Below are 16,082 nucleotides of genomic sequence, written 5' to 3'. Positions count from 1 at the left end.
CTCTACCCAATTAGTCTCTTCCCCCCCTCAACTAGACTGTAGTATCCTCTAGGGGGAGAGAATGTGTTTGGGTGTTCTGATTTTTATTTATTAAAAAAAATTTTTTTTTTAACATTTATCTATTTTTGAGACAGAGACAGCATGAACGGGGGAGGGTCAGAGAGAGAGAGACAGAGAATCCGAAACAGGCTCCAGGCTCCGAGCCGCCAGCACAGAGCCCAATGCGGGGCTTGAACCCACAGACCACGAGATCATGACCTGAGCCGAAGTCGGACGCTCAACTGACCGAGCCACCCATGCGCCCCTGATTTTTATTTTTTTAATGTTGATTTATTTTTGAGAGAGAGCACATGCAGGGGAGGGGCTGAGAGAGAGGGACAGAAGATCTGAAGCAGGCTCCACACTAACAGCAGCAAACACCATGGGGGCTCGAACTTAGGAAATGTGGGACCATGACCTGAGCCGAAGTTGGACTCTGGAACTGACTGAGCTACCCAGGCACCCCCTTTCTTTAAAATTTTTCAGTTACTGGAGGCCCTAGTACAGACACTAGGTAAATACATATTTGCAGCTTTCCTTTGGAAACTATAAAGCCTTGATGTGGTCTAACTCTGTGTCTCTCTTAGCCCCTGCCACCTTTCCTTCCATCTCCCTTACCATGGCCACTGCTAGTGCAGGCCTCCCTTCAGTATTTTCAGTCTGGTGTTTACCTTTTTCCTCAGTTCTTGGCTGCTCACACCCACCACTCTGGAGCGCTACCATACTAGTGGTCCTGTTGCTCCTCAGACCTATCCTCCTGGGATTGCAGAGCAGGAAGAGTAGAGTCACTTCTAGTACAGTTTATTGGCATTGCCTTGATTGCTGCGAAGGTGCCAGTTTTACCCACTCGTTACTTTTGTATCATCGTTGCAGATGTCAGCATAGTGAAAAAAGAAATTGGTATTTTAAGGTTATGAAAGTAGTTTTAGCCGTGTGGGCTTCTGAAAGGGTTTTGGGGACCTTCATGAGTGCACAGACCTCACTTGGAGAACTGCTTCCACACAGTAAGGGCCAGTCCCCTTGGTAGTGTACGAAGCCCATCATGGTCTGGCTTCAGTCTAGTGGTCTACTGGTCTCCTCCTTGAATCTTTTTAAAATTGAGAGAGAACGTACATATGGTAAAAGGCACTAATTGTAAGTGTATAGCTTGGTTAGTTTTTACATGTTGATGTTATTTTTATATACCTAAGAAATTGCCACACAGATGAAGATCTAGAATGTTCCCTTCACTTGTTAAGATTCCCTGTGCCCTTTGCCATTCTGTATCTCACCCTTGACCCCCCCCCCCCAATGAACTACTGTTCTGACTTCTGTTGTCATCGATTGGTTTTGCCCATTTTTGAACTTACAAATGAAATCGTGTAGCATGCACTCTTTGGTGTCTGACACCCCCCCAGCTTAATTTAATATCTGAGATTTCTACAAGTTGCAGTGGAATCCCGAATTGATTGCTATAATCCTACCATTTCCAGAATTAATAGAGTGAATTACTACACCTAAACTGTGCAAGCAATGTGATTTATGCTGAATACCTGCTTCCCTCCTGGAGTCTGGAATTTGGGTGTATTCCAGGCAGAGGCTGCCTTTGTGACCACCCCTCAATAAAAATCCCTGGGAGCCAAGTTTCTAGCAAGCTTCCCTCGTTGGCAACATTTCAGGTGTGTTGTCACAACTTGTTGCTGGGGGGAGCTAAGCGATTAAGTTTATCTTCTATGACTCTCCTGTAAGAGGACTCTTGGAAGCTTGTACCTGATTTCCCCCAGACTTTGAACCATGTGCCCTTTCCCTTTGCTGGTGTTTCTCTGTATCTTCTGGCTGTAATAATTAGCTGTATGTGCTGAGTACCACTCTATGCTGAGTCCTGTGAGTCCTCTTGGTAATTGATCAAATCTGGGGGTGGTCTTGGGGACCACCAGCACTGTGGGTGTTTTGTTTCTCTTCAGAGTTTGAGTATAAAACTGCTGTGACTATTGTACCTGCCTTTTTATAGTCCTGCATACTTCTTTCTCTTGTATATGGGAGCCTGAGTGCAACTTCTGGGTCATAGCATAGTGTCCCTTGCAATTAAAATCCTAGCAACAGCGAACTTCTAGTTGCCTGAAAGCACCCATTTCATCCCCCCTTGCCCTTGTACATGTTCTTTTTTTGCCAGACTGCCTTCCCCACTCCTACTATGACTGTATGGTAAAACCTTTTAATATTTTCACCTCCCTAATACCCTTGTTATTTCTTTATATATTTATTGTTGAGCTTACAAAATAGCATGTAACATACTCGATGTGCTTGTGTTCCCGTTAGACTAACTACTTGGGTGCAGGGATTGTCTTATTTACCCTCTGTCTCCAGAATGGCTCCTGGCATATGATGAGAATACAATCAGTAAATGTAATTGTAATCTTTGGGTCTGCAATCACCAGGTTATGTTGTTATGGGTTCTTTATTTTTTGTTCATGTAAATTGTCTCTGGTCTGAGGGGTTTAAAACTCCCAACTGCTGAAATGACTTTGAGTGGCTTGGGGCTTTGGCAGTGACAGAGCTAGAATTGGTGACTAAATTTTTATTTTTCATCCTGTCTTAACATTGAATAAAGGAGTCACTACCATTTATGGAGGTTGTGATTGAGGTGGTCGAACATGCCTGTGAAAGGCATGTGATATGGGTCTGCCTTCCTGTGGTGTCTGAATTGAGTACCTGCAAATGTGGCAGATATAATACTGAGTACTGCTTCAGTGAAGGTCTTTGAGGGCCTTACCATTTATAAAATGCAGAGCTAACAGTGCATATAGCTAACAGTTTGATAGGTAAGTGTGACAAGAGCTACAATTTTGGTGGCCGTGTGTTCTCTATATTCTTGAGCAGTCGTGGTATTAAATATTTCCTTCATGTTCTCATAAACCTGTCCTGGAAATTGTAGGATTTCCTTTTCCAGACTGAGTTTATAGTGTGTGTGCGTGTGTGTGTGTATGAGAGAGAGAGGGAGAGGGAGAGAAAGAGGGAGAAAGAAAGAGGGAGGAGGGAGAGAGAGATGCATTAGATATACTCTGTGGAAACTGAAAACTAATCAGAAAAGAGAGATCCAGAAGAAAGGGGTTCCTGAATTAAATGAGTGGAGAAGAATTAAGGATCAGATCCCCCAAAATAGCAAGTAAGATGAACTTGAAATGTTGGTTGGGTTTGGCAACTATGAAGTCCTTAATTTAGGAGTTCTGTGGTGTCTTTTTGCAGCTTTGTGCCAGCAGGATATCGTGGGTTCAGGGGACAAATGGGTTAAGAAGTATAGCACCTTTTTAGAAGGTTGGTAGTAGAGCAAAAGAAAGAAGGCAGTGACTTGGGAGGATGTTTTAAGTCAAGGAAGATTTTTTTTTAAAGATGAGCGAGCCTTGGGCATACTTACACATTGTTGGGAAAGAACCAGTGGAGAAGAGAGGAAAGTCAGGTCATGAAGGAGAGGAAGAAGGGGTGGTATCTTGAATTTTGTATCTGGTGATGGATTTATTTTGTCTCTCTGTAAGGACCTGCAGCCATTTCTCCTTTATTACTGGTGAACCTCCCTATCCAGCCCTATTCCTCTGCTTTCTTTCATTGAATTTACTGTGTTCTGTATCCACTCTGTGTTTATTCTCTGCTTGTCTGTTCTTCCCACACTTACGGAAATTCTGATTTTTCATTAGACTCTAGCTTGAAAGTCTGAATTGTCACACTATTCCAGATACCTTAATTTATTCTTCTCCTGTGTGTAGCATTTTGTGCTTACCTCAATCTCCATTTACCTAACTAGATTTTCTTCTCCCACTTAACTAATTCTCCTTTGGGCAGGGATTATGTTTTATCTGTCTGTAATCTCAAAATCTAATGTAACAGGCTTTTAGTACTTATGAAATACTAGATTGAACTCTGTGAAGCTGCCATTTTGTTGGTTGCAAAAGATTGAGTATTGGCAGTTTTGTATGGACCAACATAATAAATTTTAATTCCTTCCAGTGTTGCACAGAAGACTCGAGGTGGAATTTCAGTTAAGAATGGACACGTAAGGGTCAAGGAGAAAGTCAAACATAGAGAAGCACTTCTTAGCTACAGACTCATTGAAGTTCAACCAGAAACTGGCTTTGAGTGACCAGATGACCAAAGCAAAGGTGGAAATTTGGCTAGATGATTTACATTATTCATAAAGATAACCTGTCAATTCCTCAGGTGAAACTGTAGCCATTTCCTAATCTTTGGTCTGAATAACATTTTTGTAAGTGGTTGTTCATATAAGGACTGTTCAGAATTGTGGTTAAACAGTATCCTCAGAATCATGAGTGTAAATCCTATAGAGGTTTTTTTCAGTTTTATTACTATAAAGATAAAAGCAAATCGCCAAAGTACGTCTGTGAACTAGTTCTTCAGGGGCATCTAAGTATATTGCCCCCAATATACTGTTGGTGTATCTTAATTAAACAAAACCTAAATGTTCAAGATGAATGCTTTCAACTAAAAAAGATGTAATTAGAAAATCTTATTCTCAAAATTTTTTTTAATCTTAATTTTTTCAACCTAACGCTTTATTTTGTTTTAATTTACATCCAAATTAGTTAGCATATAGTGCAACAATGATTTCAGGAATAGATTCCTTAATGCCCCTTACCCATTTAGCCCATCCCCCCTCCTATACCCCCTTCAGTAACCCTGTTTGTTCCCCATATTTATGAGTCTCTTATGCTTTGTCCCCCTCCCTGTTTTTATATTACTTTTATTTCCCTTCCCTTCTGTTCATCTGTTTTGTCTCTTAAATTCCTCATATGAGTGAAGTCATATGATATTTGTCTTTCTCTGACTAATTTCACTTAGCACAATACCCTCCAGTTCCATCTACGTAGTTGCAAATGGCAAGATTTCATTCTTTTTGATTGCCAAGTAATACTTCATTGTATGTATGTGTAGATATATACCACATCTTCTTTATCTGTTCATCCATCGATGGACATTTGGGCTCTTTCCATACTTTGGCTATTGTCGATAGTGCTGCTGTAAACATTGGGGTGCATGTGTCCCTTCGAAACAGCACACCTGTATCCCTTGGATAAATACCTACTGGTGCAATTGCTGGGTCATAAGGTAGTTCTAGTTTTAATTTTTTTTGAGGAGCCTCCATACTGTTTTCCAGAGTAGCCGCACCAGCTTGCATTCCCACTCAGAAAATTTTTTAATGTGAACACAGTTTTGCTGGAAGCTTAGTAGATTGCAATCTGTGGACCCCAGGTTAAAATTCCGTCTTGAAGAGTAAAGTGTGTGCCCTTCAGAGAGTCTTCCTTAAATCTCTGAACTGGCTTTCATGAATCCATAGTAAATAATTAGCAGAAATGGTCTTGAGGTCTGCAATACAGGTATTGTGTTTTTGATTAAAGGCAAATTATATCAATCCAGAGATGGTAAAGTTGGCATTCATTATGACCATTAAATAACCCCAGACCAGGATTTTGACCTAAAAGAATGGCCATCCTATTACCATGTTGATCCTGGATTGTATGGAATCTGAAGGCAAGACAGGTATTTCCAATTAGACTGTTCTAGCATACAAATAAGTATAAAATTTGGGCATATTATTCTTTAATTAGAACACATAGCTATGTGGTATGGGTTCAGACTTTTATTTTATTTTATTTTTTTTTTAAATTTTTTTTTTTTCTACGTTTATTTATTTTTGGGACAGAGAGAGACAGAGCGTGAACGGGGGAGGGGCAGAGAGAGAGGGAGACACAGAATCGGAAACAGGCTCCAGGCTCCGAGCCATCAGCCCAGAGCCCGATGCGGGGCTCGAACTCACGGACCGCGAGATCGTGACCTGGCTGAAGTCGGACGCTTAACCGACTGCGCCACCCAGGCGCCCCGGGTTCAGACTTTTAAAGTGTTATGAGGGAGAGTTTCAAACCACAAATGGAGAAAAACCTCCAGTTGTGTGCTAAACAAGTAAATAAGCTTCTTGGTGAATTTCACTGGGATGAGCCTATCCAGGCGCTTTATAGATTTCTCATTACTACAAAGTCTGCGAAGTAGGTGGTACTCCACTTGAATACCCAAGACAACCAAGGCTCCTAGAACATACCTAAATGGTAGATTTAGTATTTGTACTCCACAGGCTGTCCTGTGTTCTGCTTTGTGAAACAGTGATTCAGTTTTGGGGGAAGATTCTTCCCTTCTGGAAAAAATGAATGCTTTTTTTTTTTTCTGTCGTCTCCCTGTCCCAACCAGTTGAGAATTACTGGTGTAGGAGACCAGTGTTGGTTCATGATGGGAGTGTCCATTTTCACCTATTGACCAGGAGAACATTGAGGCCTGCTATAAAATAGCTTGTATCCATAGAGCTTCATCATGAGCCGTTCGTTCTGACAGTAAGTAGGTACAACTAGTTTTATCTTGACATCAGTTTTAGTCCCTGATAGTAAGAATTCCTGCTTTTCATTTCTAGCTTTGCCAAGTAATTTGCTCCGTTAATCCATAGTTGTCAATAGTGTTAAGATTTGCATTCTAAGCTTCTGATCTGTCTTAAAGCCTCCTTTCCTGTTCATCATGAAAGACCAAATAAAGGTTTAAAAAAAAAACAAAAACACCTAGCAAATGGTCCCATTTCAGGGCAAAATATGCCAGAAGTAACTGAAAACTACCAGACAAGAGTGGTATAACCCAGGGAGAAAACTGTTTGTATTTATGGTAAAACATTGGTAGGAACTCAGACCTATAAAGTGATCAGTCAGGATAGAATATACAGAGTAATGGGTGTGTAAGTATGGGTGTGGATAAGAGATATGTGTTTTGAAGATGAGACACTGAATTCATTTAGCTGGAGTTTAAAGGATTGCTAAATTCTGCAGTAGGTACAGGTTTTGGGCAGTTTGATTTGTGTCCTGTCTTAAGTCCTTTTAATTAAGCTTTCTGAATCAAACGATTAGGAAAGTTAGGCATAGAAGGGCCTGGGGTCTTCAAAAGAGTAGTTTGCCTGAGTCTTTAGTACATTATTCTCTTTTAATGAGCAAATAGTCTTTTATTCAGGGATCCTTGTGGTGGCCTCTGAGCCCTTGGTGCAGTAGTGATACTAGTGATAGCGAACATTCATCTGTTCAGCGCATAATTATATTCCAGGTACTGTGGCAAGCATGTTATATGCATTAATTCACAACGAGTTCTGTGAGACCTTGTTACTACTTTTATCCCTATTGTACACATAAGGAAAGTAGATCTGTTCCCCATCTGATATTGCTGGCTTTGATTTTTTTTTTTTTAAACCCCCTTCCAAATTGTTTATTCAAGGCAAACCACTGGTACTTACTAATTAGGCAGTTTGGGGTATTAATTGAACGCTCCATTTACTTGTGTTCTAATTACCTGGACTCCTCTAGATAACTGGCTTGGCAAACCTGAGAGGAGGAGAGGGAGGGAGACATTCCAGATAGCATTAGCCTTGAGTTTCAGAGTGACGGTGCATGTTCGTAATGGGATTGGGAGTGGGGCAGAGTTGGGTCAGGCCTAATTTTTTTTTTTCAGGCTGCTTGAGATGGTACGATTCTTAGACCTTGCCCTACTCCTGGGGAAGCAGGTTTCTCCCAGAAGGCCTGTGGGCCTGCATCATCCCCTCACCACAGTGGCACTTTGCTCACAGGCTCTGCCTCTCTTGTTTCACATAGTTGCTTGAGGTCTTCTGAGACTAGTAGGGTGCTACTTCTTGTAAGTGTGGCCAGGATCTGGGAATCCATAGATCTACAGCACATCTGTACTAGTAAATAAAAATCAGATTGTGTATTAAGAGAGGCCCTTTAAAGTTTTGAAACCTTTGATATAGGAGGTTGTTCTAATCCTGAACCTGGCATGAGGCCTTCTTTCCAGTTTGCTGTCTTCTATACCCAGTGCCCCACCACATTGGGCCGCTTCTGATGATGCCCTTCTGTTCTCTGTGTGCTTCACACCTTCTTCCTACCTTTACTTTCAGGCACATTGTCTTCTTCTGAGCTCCCTTGGCTGAGAGGACAGTATAGGATTACAGCCAACTGTAGCTTATGTCGTAACTGTTAACAACACGACCAGATCTTAGTTCCCTTTCCAGACTTCAGAAATCTCTTTTTGGTTGGATCTCTAATCTGCCTCCCCTTTGGGTGCTCACTGTACATAGCAGGCAGTTGGTTAAAGTTTATTAGGCAGTGAATGAGGGAGGCATGTAGCTTTAAGATCTACAGATTGATTGTAAATGCTTGCATCTTAGCCTTTGTGATGTTGCCTTAGTGAGGTTGAGAATCATCTTAGAAATCTACAGTTGTGAACAGGGCCTTGTGTCTATGGGTTTAGCTGTTCTCAATGGTGGCTTCTGGAAGGTTTGGGAAAATGACCCAGGGAATATGCAGGACTGTGCGTTCTGGTCATCCTCACAGCTTCCAACGGATACAGTCTTTTCAAGAGCTTGAGAATGATATGGGATTCAAGTTTGTCCCTTTAAGACCATCCTATAGAGTTGTTAAATTCTGTGCTTCTGCTCCTTCTCCTGCTTACCTGAACATTAATAGGCACCCAGCTTTTTAGAATTTTGTTTTGAAGTGACCAGCTGTAAGATCCTAGGTGCTAGTTTCCTTACTTGGTCTGCTTTTTGCTGATTTTCCCCAAGATCATTGGGAATCCTAGAGCTGGTGACTCTGTCAGCCATTATCTCATTGCTTACTATGTCAGGCATCACATGTGGTGAGTGAGGGAGACTGAAGAGTGAAGAGATTTCTGTCTGGGACACCTAGCAGATGGTGGTGTTATCTACTGAGATACCACATAAACCATTCCCTTTGGATGGTGTTTGTACACTCTTGGTGCTTATTGTGTCTTCTGTAGTTGTATCTTCAGGTGTAAAAATAGCAGCTACCATATACCAGGCTCCATGCTAAGTGCTTTAGAAATCTCATCAAAAGGTTGGTAGGTACTCTTCCCATTTCAGAAATAGGGCAACTGAGGCACAGAGGTTAAGTAACTGACAATAAATGGCAGAACCAAACTCTTTAACTCTATTGAGGTACAATTCACATAAGCATAAAATTCAGTAATTTTTAGCGTACAGTTTTGTGATTTATCACCCTAATCTAATTTTAGAGTATCTTCATTATCTCATTATCACAAACCTTGTACCCATTAGCCACCATCCCCAAACCTTCTTCCCTGTCCACCCTGAGATGAAGACAATTCATCTCCTATAGATTTGTCTGTTTGGGACATTTCATATTAATGGGCTAATAATAGGTGGTCTTCTGTGACTGACTTCTTTCACTTAGCATAGTGTACTTGAGGTTTATCCATGTTGTAGCATGTATCAATATTTCCTTTTTTTAATGTTTATTTTTGACAACGAGAATGAGTGCAAAAGAGGCAGAGAGGGGGAGACAGAGGATCCGAAGTGCCTCTGAACTGACAGGGTAGAGCTCTGTGAGGGGCTTGAACTCACTAATAGATCATGACCTGAGCTGAAGTCAGACGCTTAACCGATTGAGCCATCCAGGCGCCCCAGTCCTTCATTTTTTTAATTGCCAAATAGTATATAGATCAGCCTCCAAGATTTGAATCTCATATTTCTGGTTCTAAAACTCCTGCTGCTGCCACACCATGCTAATTCCTATACATGTCCTATTAGAAAGTTCTGGGGCAATATCTTGTATTTAGGTGTTTTGTTGTTTTACCCCTCTTTTAGTTCTCTCAAGATACCTCGCTCATAATAGGACTCCTCAGGTATTTTAGTATATAGATAAGAAATTCAAGTCCTTGTTACTTTATCTAACTCACAGTGTTGGATTTAGGAGTAAGGAAGTGTAGAAAAACCTAAGTATCTTTTCTGGTGTCTAGGAGGAAAACCTAAATATCTTTTTTCTGTGTGTAGGAAGAAGAAACTGGAAGGATAAAAGATTGTTGGGACAACCAGGAAGCACCCGCACTCTCCACGTGTAGCAATGCCAATATCTTTCGAAGGATAAATGCCATATTGGATAATTCTCTGGATTTCAGTAGAGTCTGCACTACACCCATAAACCGAGGAATTCATGATCATTTGCCAGGTGACTTAGATTTGAAAATTTAGTGTGTGTATGTATGTATGAAAACCTACACTAGGCATGTATGTAGAGCTGTTTCTAGGAAGCTTTCTTGTGAAGCTTGTAAAGAATGACCTTGAATCTCTGGTGACACTTGCTCCTTTTCATAGCTTACTTTGTGGATTGGGTTCACTTCTGAGTGAAGACTGGCTTTGATTTATAATGTACAAGTCTATTTTATGACACATAAAAAGATAAAAAAGGATAGGTCAAATATATCAGGACTATTTATATATAGAATTATAATAGGAGTCATATATGTAATTAGATTTTCTGGTAGCCACATTTAAAAGGTTTTTTTTTTTTTTTGAAAAGTGACATTAATATTTACCTAACAAAATATGTGAGTATGTAATCAGTGTAAAAACTGTTAATGAAATATCCTATTTTGTTAGTACTAAGACTTCAGTATATATTTCACATTTACTGCACTGCTCAGTTCGAACTAGCTGCATTCCAAATGCTTGTGGCCACATGATTAGTGGCTGCTGTATTGGACAGTGCATCTCTTGAATAATTGCTGTTACACATGAATGTGGGTCAGCAATCATTGAGATTTTTTTTTTAAATCTTATTTTTGAGAGAGAGTGCAGGTAGGGAGGGGCAGAGAGAGAGGGAGACACAGAATCTGAAGCAGGCTCCAGCTTCCAGGCTCCGAGCTGTCAGCACAGAGCCCAGAGTGGGGCTGGAACTCACAAAACGTGAGTTCATGACCTGAGCCGAAGTCAGATGCTCAATCGACTGAGCCACCCAGGTGCCCAGCAAGCATTGAGTTTTCATGATATTTAGGATATTCCATAGGATAGTGGACGGAGAGGGCAGCATCCCCTGAAGGTGGTATTTCACAAGGAGACTCGGATGTCCTGACAGTGCTGTGTCATAATCATTTGTAGAAGTTGCAACATGTTGATGGAGTGTTTGTTGTTGGGGTTATTTTAGTTGAAAGTTGAACATATTTTTAATTCTTTAAGTGGATCTTGAAGAAATTTGGCAGTAGTGGGATTTGCAGAATAAGAACTGGCAATTGCTGCTCTTTCATTATAAATTCTTTGATTTACTTCCTAAGTTGACGTTGGAAATCATTCCCATAAAGATGCAGGCGTATATGAACATAAAGTAGCTAAATGTCTGAAGGAGAGATGTCCTCACAAAGGAGACTGACCTGTGGTAACTATAGAATTTATTTCTAGTGCATTGTTCTAACTGGAGGGCAAATGGGAGAAGGACATAGGAGGAACTAGGAATGCTGGTAGGTCTGGTCTCTTCAAACTTCCAATAAAGTACATGTGTATTTTATATTAATTGGTGTACATCATGAGCTAATAACAACCCTTACTCTCCTTTAGCTTATGTCAGTGTAAAAACTCAGAAAATCTCGATTCAACGTATGTGTTGTTTTTCTTCTTTGAGAAGATTTCATGAATTATATTTCAATATGAATGACCCTCAACAATGGCATAAATTTCACTGGGTTGCCTCAGACATGCTGGGAACTTAGGCATACCTCAGAGAAATTGTGGGTTGGGTTCCAGACTGCCACAGCAAAGCCGATACTGCAATGAAGTGAGCCAAAGGAATTTTTTGGTTTCCTAGTGAATATGGAAGTTATATTTATGCCATTCTGTAGTCTGTGATGTGTGCAATAGCATTATATATGTAAAAAAATTGTTCATACTTTAAAAATACTTAATTGCTAAAAAGGCTAACCATCATCTGAACTTTGAGTGAGTCATAGTCTTTATGCTGGAGGAGGGTCTTGCTTTGAGGTCTATGGCTGCTGACTGTTCACAGTGGTGGTTGTGGAAGGTGGGGTGGCTGTGGCAGCTTCTGAAAACAATATCACCCTTCTTTTAGGAAGGATTCGGTTCCATTTTACGATGAGAAAACGAAGTCTCAGCTAGGTTAGAGGACTTGGGCAAGGCTACCTACTAAGTGGCTAATCTCAGGCTTAAATCAAAGTCTGCTCTCGCTGTTGTTTGGTCACTTTCTAACACTCAGCTCCCACAAACAGCACATCTTCAGGTGCATGCAGGTTTATGCTCAGGTTTTGACTCCTGTGTCTGGTGTGGTCTTGGTTTTATTGGGGCTCCAATGGATGCTGTGACTGCTGCAGCTCAGATTTCTCTTGAGCCAGGCACGCCATAGATGGAGTCCTGGCCTTAGAGCCTAGATCATGCTGCTCTAACACTGGGATGATTGGTTGTATGTGCAGCTAAGCAGACACTGGTGTTTCATTCTGAGATGTGCACAGGTTCCAGGGATGAAGACATGGACATCTTTGGGAGACCTCCTTCAGCTACCACATCAAGGAAAGCAGATGAACCCAACCTTGAATCTGTAGCTCAGGTCCCTCCCTCCAAACTCTGTCTTTAGATTCCTCCTACTTAGATTACTAAACACTTGGTCCCACTTCCACAGTTAGCCAAATTCACCAGAAATTCAACAAATAGTTACGGAATGTGTACTTCATGCCAGTCACTGTTGTTAGGCTTCAGGGATTCCTGACTTTATGTGGTATTCTCAGAACCTGCTCTCCCATCATGGATAATGGGAGAAACTCAATAGAGAAATAAGTAAAATCATTGCAAGTTTTAGTACTATGAAGTAATGATGTTTTGAGTGACATGGTCAGGCAAGAACTCTCTGGGGAGGTATGTTTAAAACAGAGTACTAAAGGAGGAGAAGAAGCTAGATCTTGTAAAGAGTGTGGGGAAAACATTTCAGACAGAAAAGGTTGGACTAAGGCTTCTTAGAGAGCTTGGCATGTTTTAGGCACAGAATGGGGGAGTAGGGAAGGGGGAGTGCCCACACCGTGGCTGCAGGGGTGTTGGGCTAGATGGGGTGGATGTTGTGGGCTGTGCAAAGTCCCTGGATGTTCTTGTGAGAGTTGTCAGAGGTCCATGACCAGTGACATTAAGGAACTGATTTGTCCTCCAAGATATGATTACCAATTTCTCCCAACAAGAAGGAGAACAAAATGGAAGTCAGACCTCTAAGCGGGCTGCCATCCCATGACAGGAAAGGGAGGATCGACTCACCATTCATCTTTGCACTCAGGAAGGGTTCCTGGCATTGCTCCTCTGTTTGCCACTGCAGCTTCTTTACAACTCGGCCTCAAAGATAACTTCTTAGCTTTTAGAAATCATCACGCTCTTTGACTCAGTATGTCGAGATCTGAGAATCTCTCCTACAGAGTAGTAATCAGTGCAAATAAGGATTTATGTAAACGGATACTTAGAGCATCGTTACGGTGGTGAAAATTTGAAAAAGCTTAAGTGTCTCCCAAGAGGGAAATATTTATACTGTATATTCAAGCGATGGAATGTCATGTAGTTAATAGAATAATACCTTTCGAGAATAATCTTTTTACATATTTAGCTACATAAAAATCTTTGTAATATGTGAAGATAAAGTATTAATACATATGTATGCATATACATACATACACATTCTTAGTATTTCCTGAGACCTGTAAAATTCTCAAAAACATTTACAGTGGGGGAAAAAAATTGGAGTCCATCCTCTCAAACCCTGCCTCTGCCTTCTTATCAACTGAGTATAGGTAATATTCTAAATCCTTTGTTGTCATTTCAGCAGTCTTCCCAGCCTCTCCACTTTCTGTGCTCATCCATAAGAAGCAACCCCCCGTCTGTTACAGTTTGATCGTGAGATTTCATCAATTGAGTCCCATCTTCAGGCTCCATTTCTAATTCTTTTTCTCTTGCTGTTTCTACCACATCTGCAGTGACTTCCTCTCCTGAAGTCTTGAACCCCTCAAAGTCATCCATGAGGGTTGGGGTCAGTTTCTTCCAAACTCCTATTTATGTTGGTATTCTGACCTCTTCCCATGAATCATGAATGTTTTTATTGGCATCCAGAATGGTGAATCCTTTCCAGAAGGTTTTCAGTTTACTTGCCCAGATCCATCAGAGGAATCCCTATCTATGGCAGCTATAGCCTTACAAAATATTTCTTAAATAGTAAGACTTGAAAGTTGAAATTACTTCTAGATCCATGGGCTGCAGAATGGATGTTGTAGTCAGCAGGTGTGTAAACAACATCGATCTCATTGTACATCTCTGTCAAAGCTCTTGGGTGACTAGGTGCATTGTCAATGAACAGTAATAGTTTGAAAGAAATCCTTTTTTTCTGAGCAGTAGGTCTCAACAATATTTGGGTTTGCAATATTTAGTGTACCACATTGTAAACAGAAGTACTGTCTGGACTTTGTTGTTCCCTTGACAGAGTCCAGGCAGAGTAGGTTGAGCATAATTCTTAAAGGCCCTAGGGTTTTCAGAATGGCGCATGAGCACACAGGCTTTGACTTAAAGCCAGCAGCTGCATTAGCCCCTACCAACGGAGTCAACCTGTCCTTTGAAGCCAAGCACTGACTTCTCCTCTCACGCTGTGGAAGTCCTAGATGGCATCTTCTTCTGATTTAGGCTGTTTCATGTGCCCTGAAAACCTTCATTAATTATCTCAGACCTTGTGGGTAACTTACTGCTTTATTTTGCGGTTTTATGGTATAAAAATGGTGTCTTTCCTTAAACCTCATGAACCAATCTCTGTTAGCTTCATAGTTGTCTTCTGCAGCTTCTTCCCCTCTCTGTCTTCACAGAAGTGAAGATAGTAAGGACCTTGCTCTGGATTAGGCTTGGACTCTGGGAAGGTTGTGGCTGGTTTGATCTTCTCTGCAGACCATTAAGACTTTCTGCGTATCAGCAGTTAGGCTGTTTGTCTTACATGTTTGTTGACAAGTAGCACTTTTAATGTCCTCCGAGAACTTACCTTTTGCATTTACAACTTGCCTGTTTGGGACAAGAAGCCTAGCTTTTGGCTTATCTCTGCTTTCAACACACCTTCCTCACTGAGCTTAACCATTTTTAGCTTTTGATTTAAAGTGAGAGACGTGTGACTCTTCCTTTCCCTTGGACCCCTAGAAGCCACTGTAGGGTTATCAGTTGGCCTTATTTTGACACTGTTGTGCCTCAGGGACCTGGGAGGCCAAAAAAGAGGGGGAGGGGAGAGCAGGGGAACAGCCAATTGGTGGAACAGTGTGAACATATAACATTTATCGGTTAAGTTTGTCATTGGTTAAGTGGGCGCAGTTTGTGGCACCCCAAAGCAATTACAGTAGTAACGTCAAAGGTCACAGGTCACTGTAACAATTGCAATAATCATGAAAAGTTTGAAATATTGCAAGAACTACCCAAATGTGACTCAGAGACACAAAGTGAGCAAATACTGGTGGAGAAATGGCAGCGATAGACTTGCTAAATGTGGGGTGGCCATAAATCTTCAGTTTCTGAAAATGCAATAAAATACCTGGAGTACCTGAAAAATGCAATAAAATAAGGTATGCTTGTATTTGCCATTTTCCATGTATTACATTTGCAGTGTGTCCATATTGACATTTTAAAGTCAAATCAGTGGGTTTTAATTACTGTATAGTAGTAGCATTTTACATAAATGTTATTTATCTGATCCTCTGTTGGAAAATGATTTTTGCTGTTAAAAACAGTATTTTGGTGAACATCTTGTCTGTATCTCCTTATGTGCATATAACAAGAATTTCTTTAGCATATGAACCTAGAAGTGAATTGCAGAGTAATGAGTATATAACTGTCTTCAAAGTGATTTTTATCAGTTTACAATCCTGCCGGATTTTCATGAGAGTTGTCCTCTAGATCTTTGTAGACCCCAGGTATTGTGATACTGCAAAGTTCAGTCAGTCTGGGGGCACCTGGGTGGCTCCGTTGGTTAAGTGTCTGACTCTTGATGTCAGCTCAGGTCATGATCTCCTGGTTTGTGAGATTGAGCCCCCAAGTCAGACTTTGTGCTGACAGTATGGAGCCTGCATGGGATTTTCTCTCTCCCTCTCTCAGATCTGCCCCTTCCCCACTGACGTGCGCACACTCTGAAAATAACTAAGCATTTGAAAAATTTTTCAGTCTT

At 41.0% G+C, this 16,082-nt stretch overlaps 1 protein-coding gene across 1 annotated transcript in view; it reads left to right on the top strand.

Annotated features, from left to right (window-relative positions):
* CPEB1 (cytoplasmic polyadenylation element binding protein 1) overlaps positions 1-16,082 on the top strand; it is an 89,388-nt gene that overhangs the window by 5,712 nt on the left and 67,594 nt on the right. The window contains exon 2 of the mRNA XM_047086831.1: positions 9,917-10,091. Within this exon, the coding sequence (XP_046942787.1) occupies positions 9,917-10,091 (175 nt within the window). The remainder of the gene's footprint in view (positions 1-9,916; positions 10,092-16,082) is intronic.

The sequence above is a fragment of the Lynx rufus genome, unplaced genomic scaffold, assembly GCF_022079265.1.
Source record: "Lynx rufus isolate CCGP_SWC_20201006 ecotype Redwood Valley unplaced genomic scaffold, mLynRuf1.p SCAF_21, whole genome shotgun sequence".
Taxonomy (NCBI): domain Eukaryota; kingdom Metazoa; phylum Chordata; class Mammalia; order Carnivora; family Felidae; genus Lynx; species Lynx rufus.
This window is presented reverse-complemented; position numbering and strand designations above follow the sequence as displayed.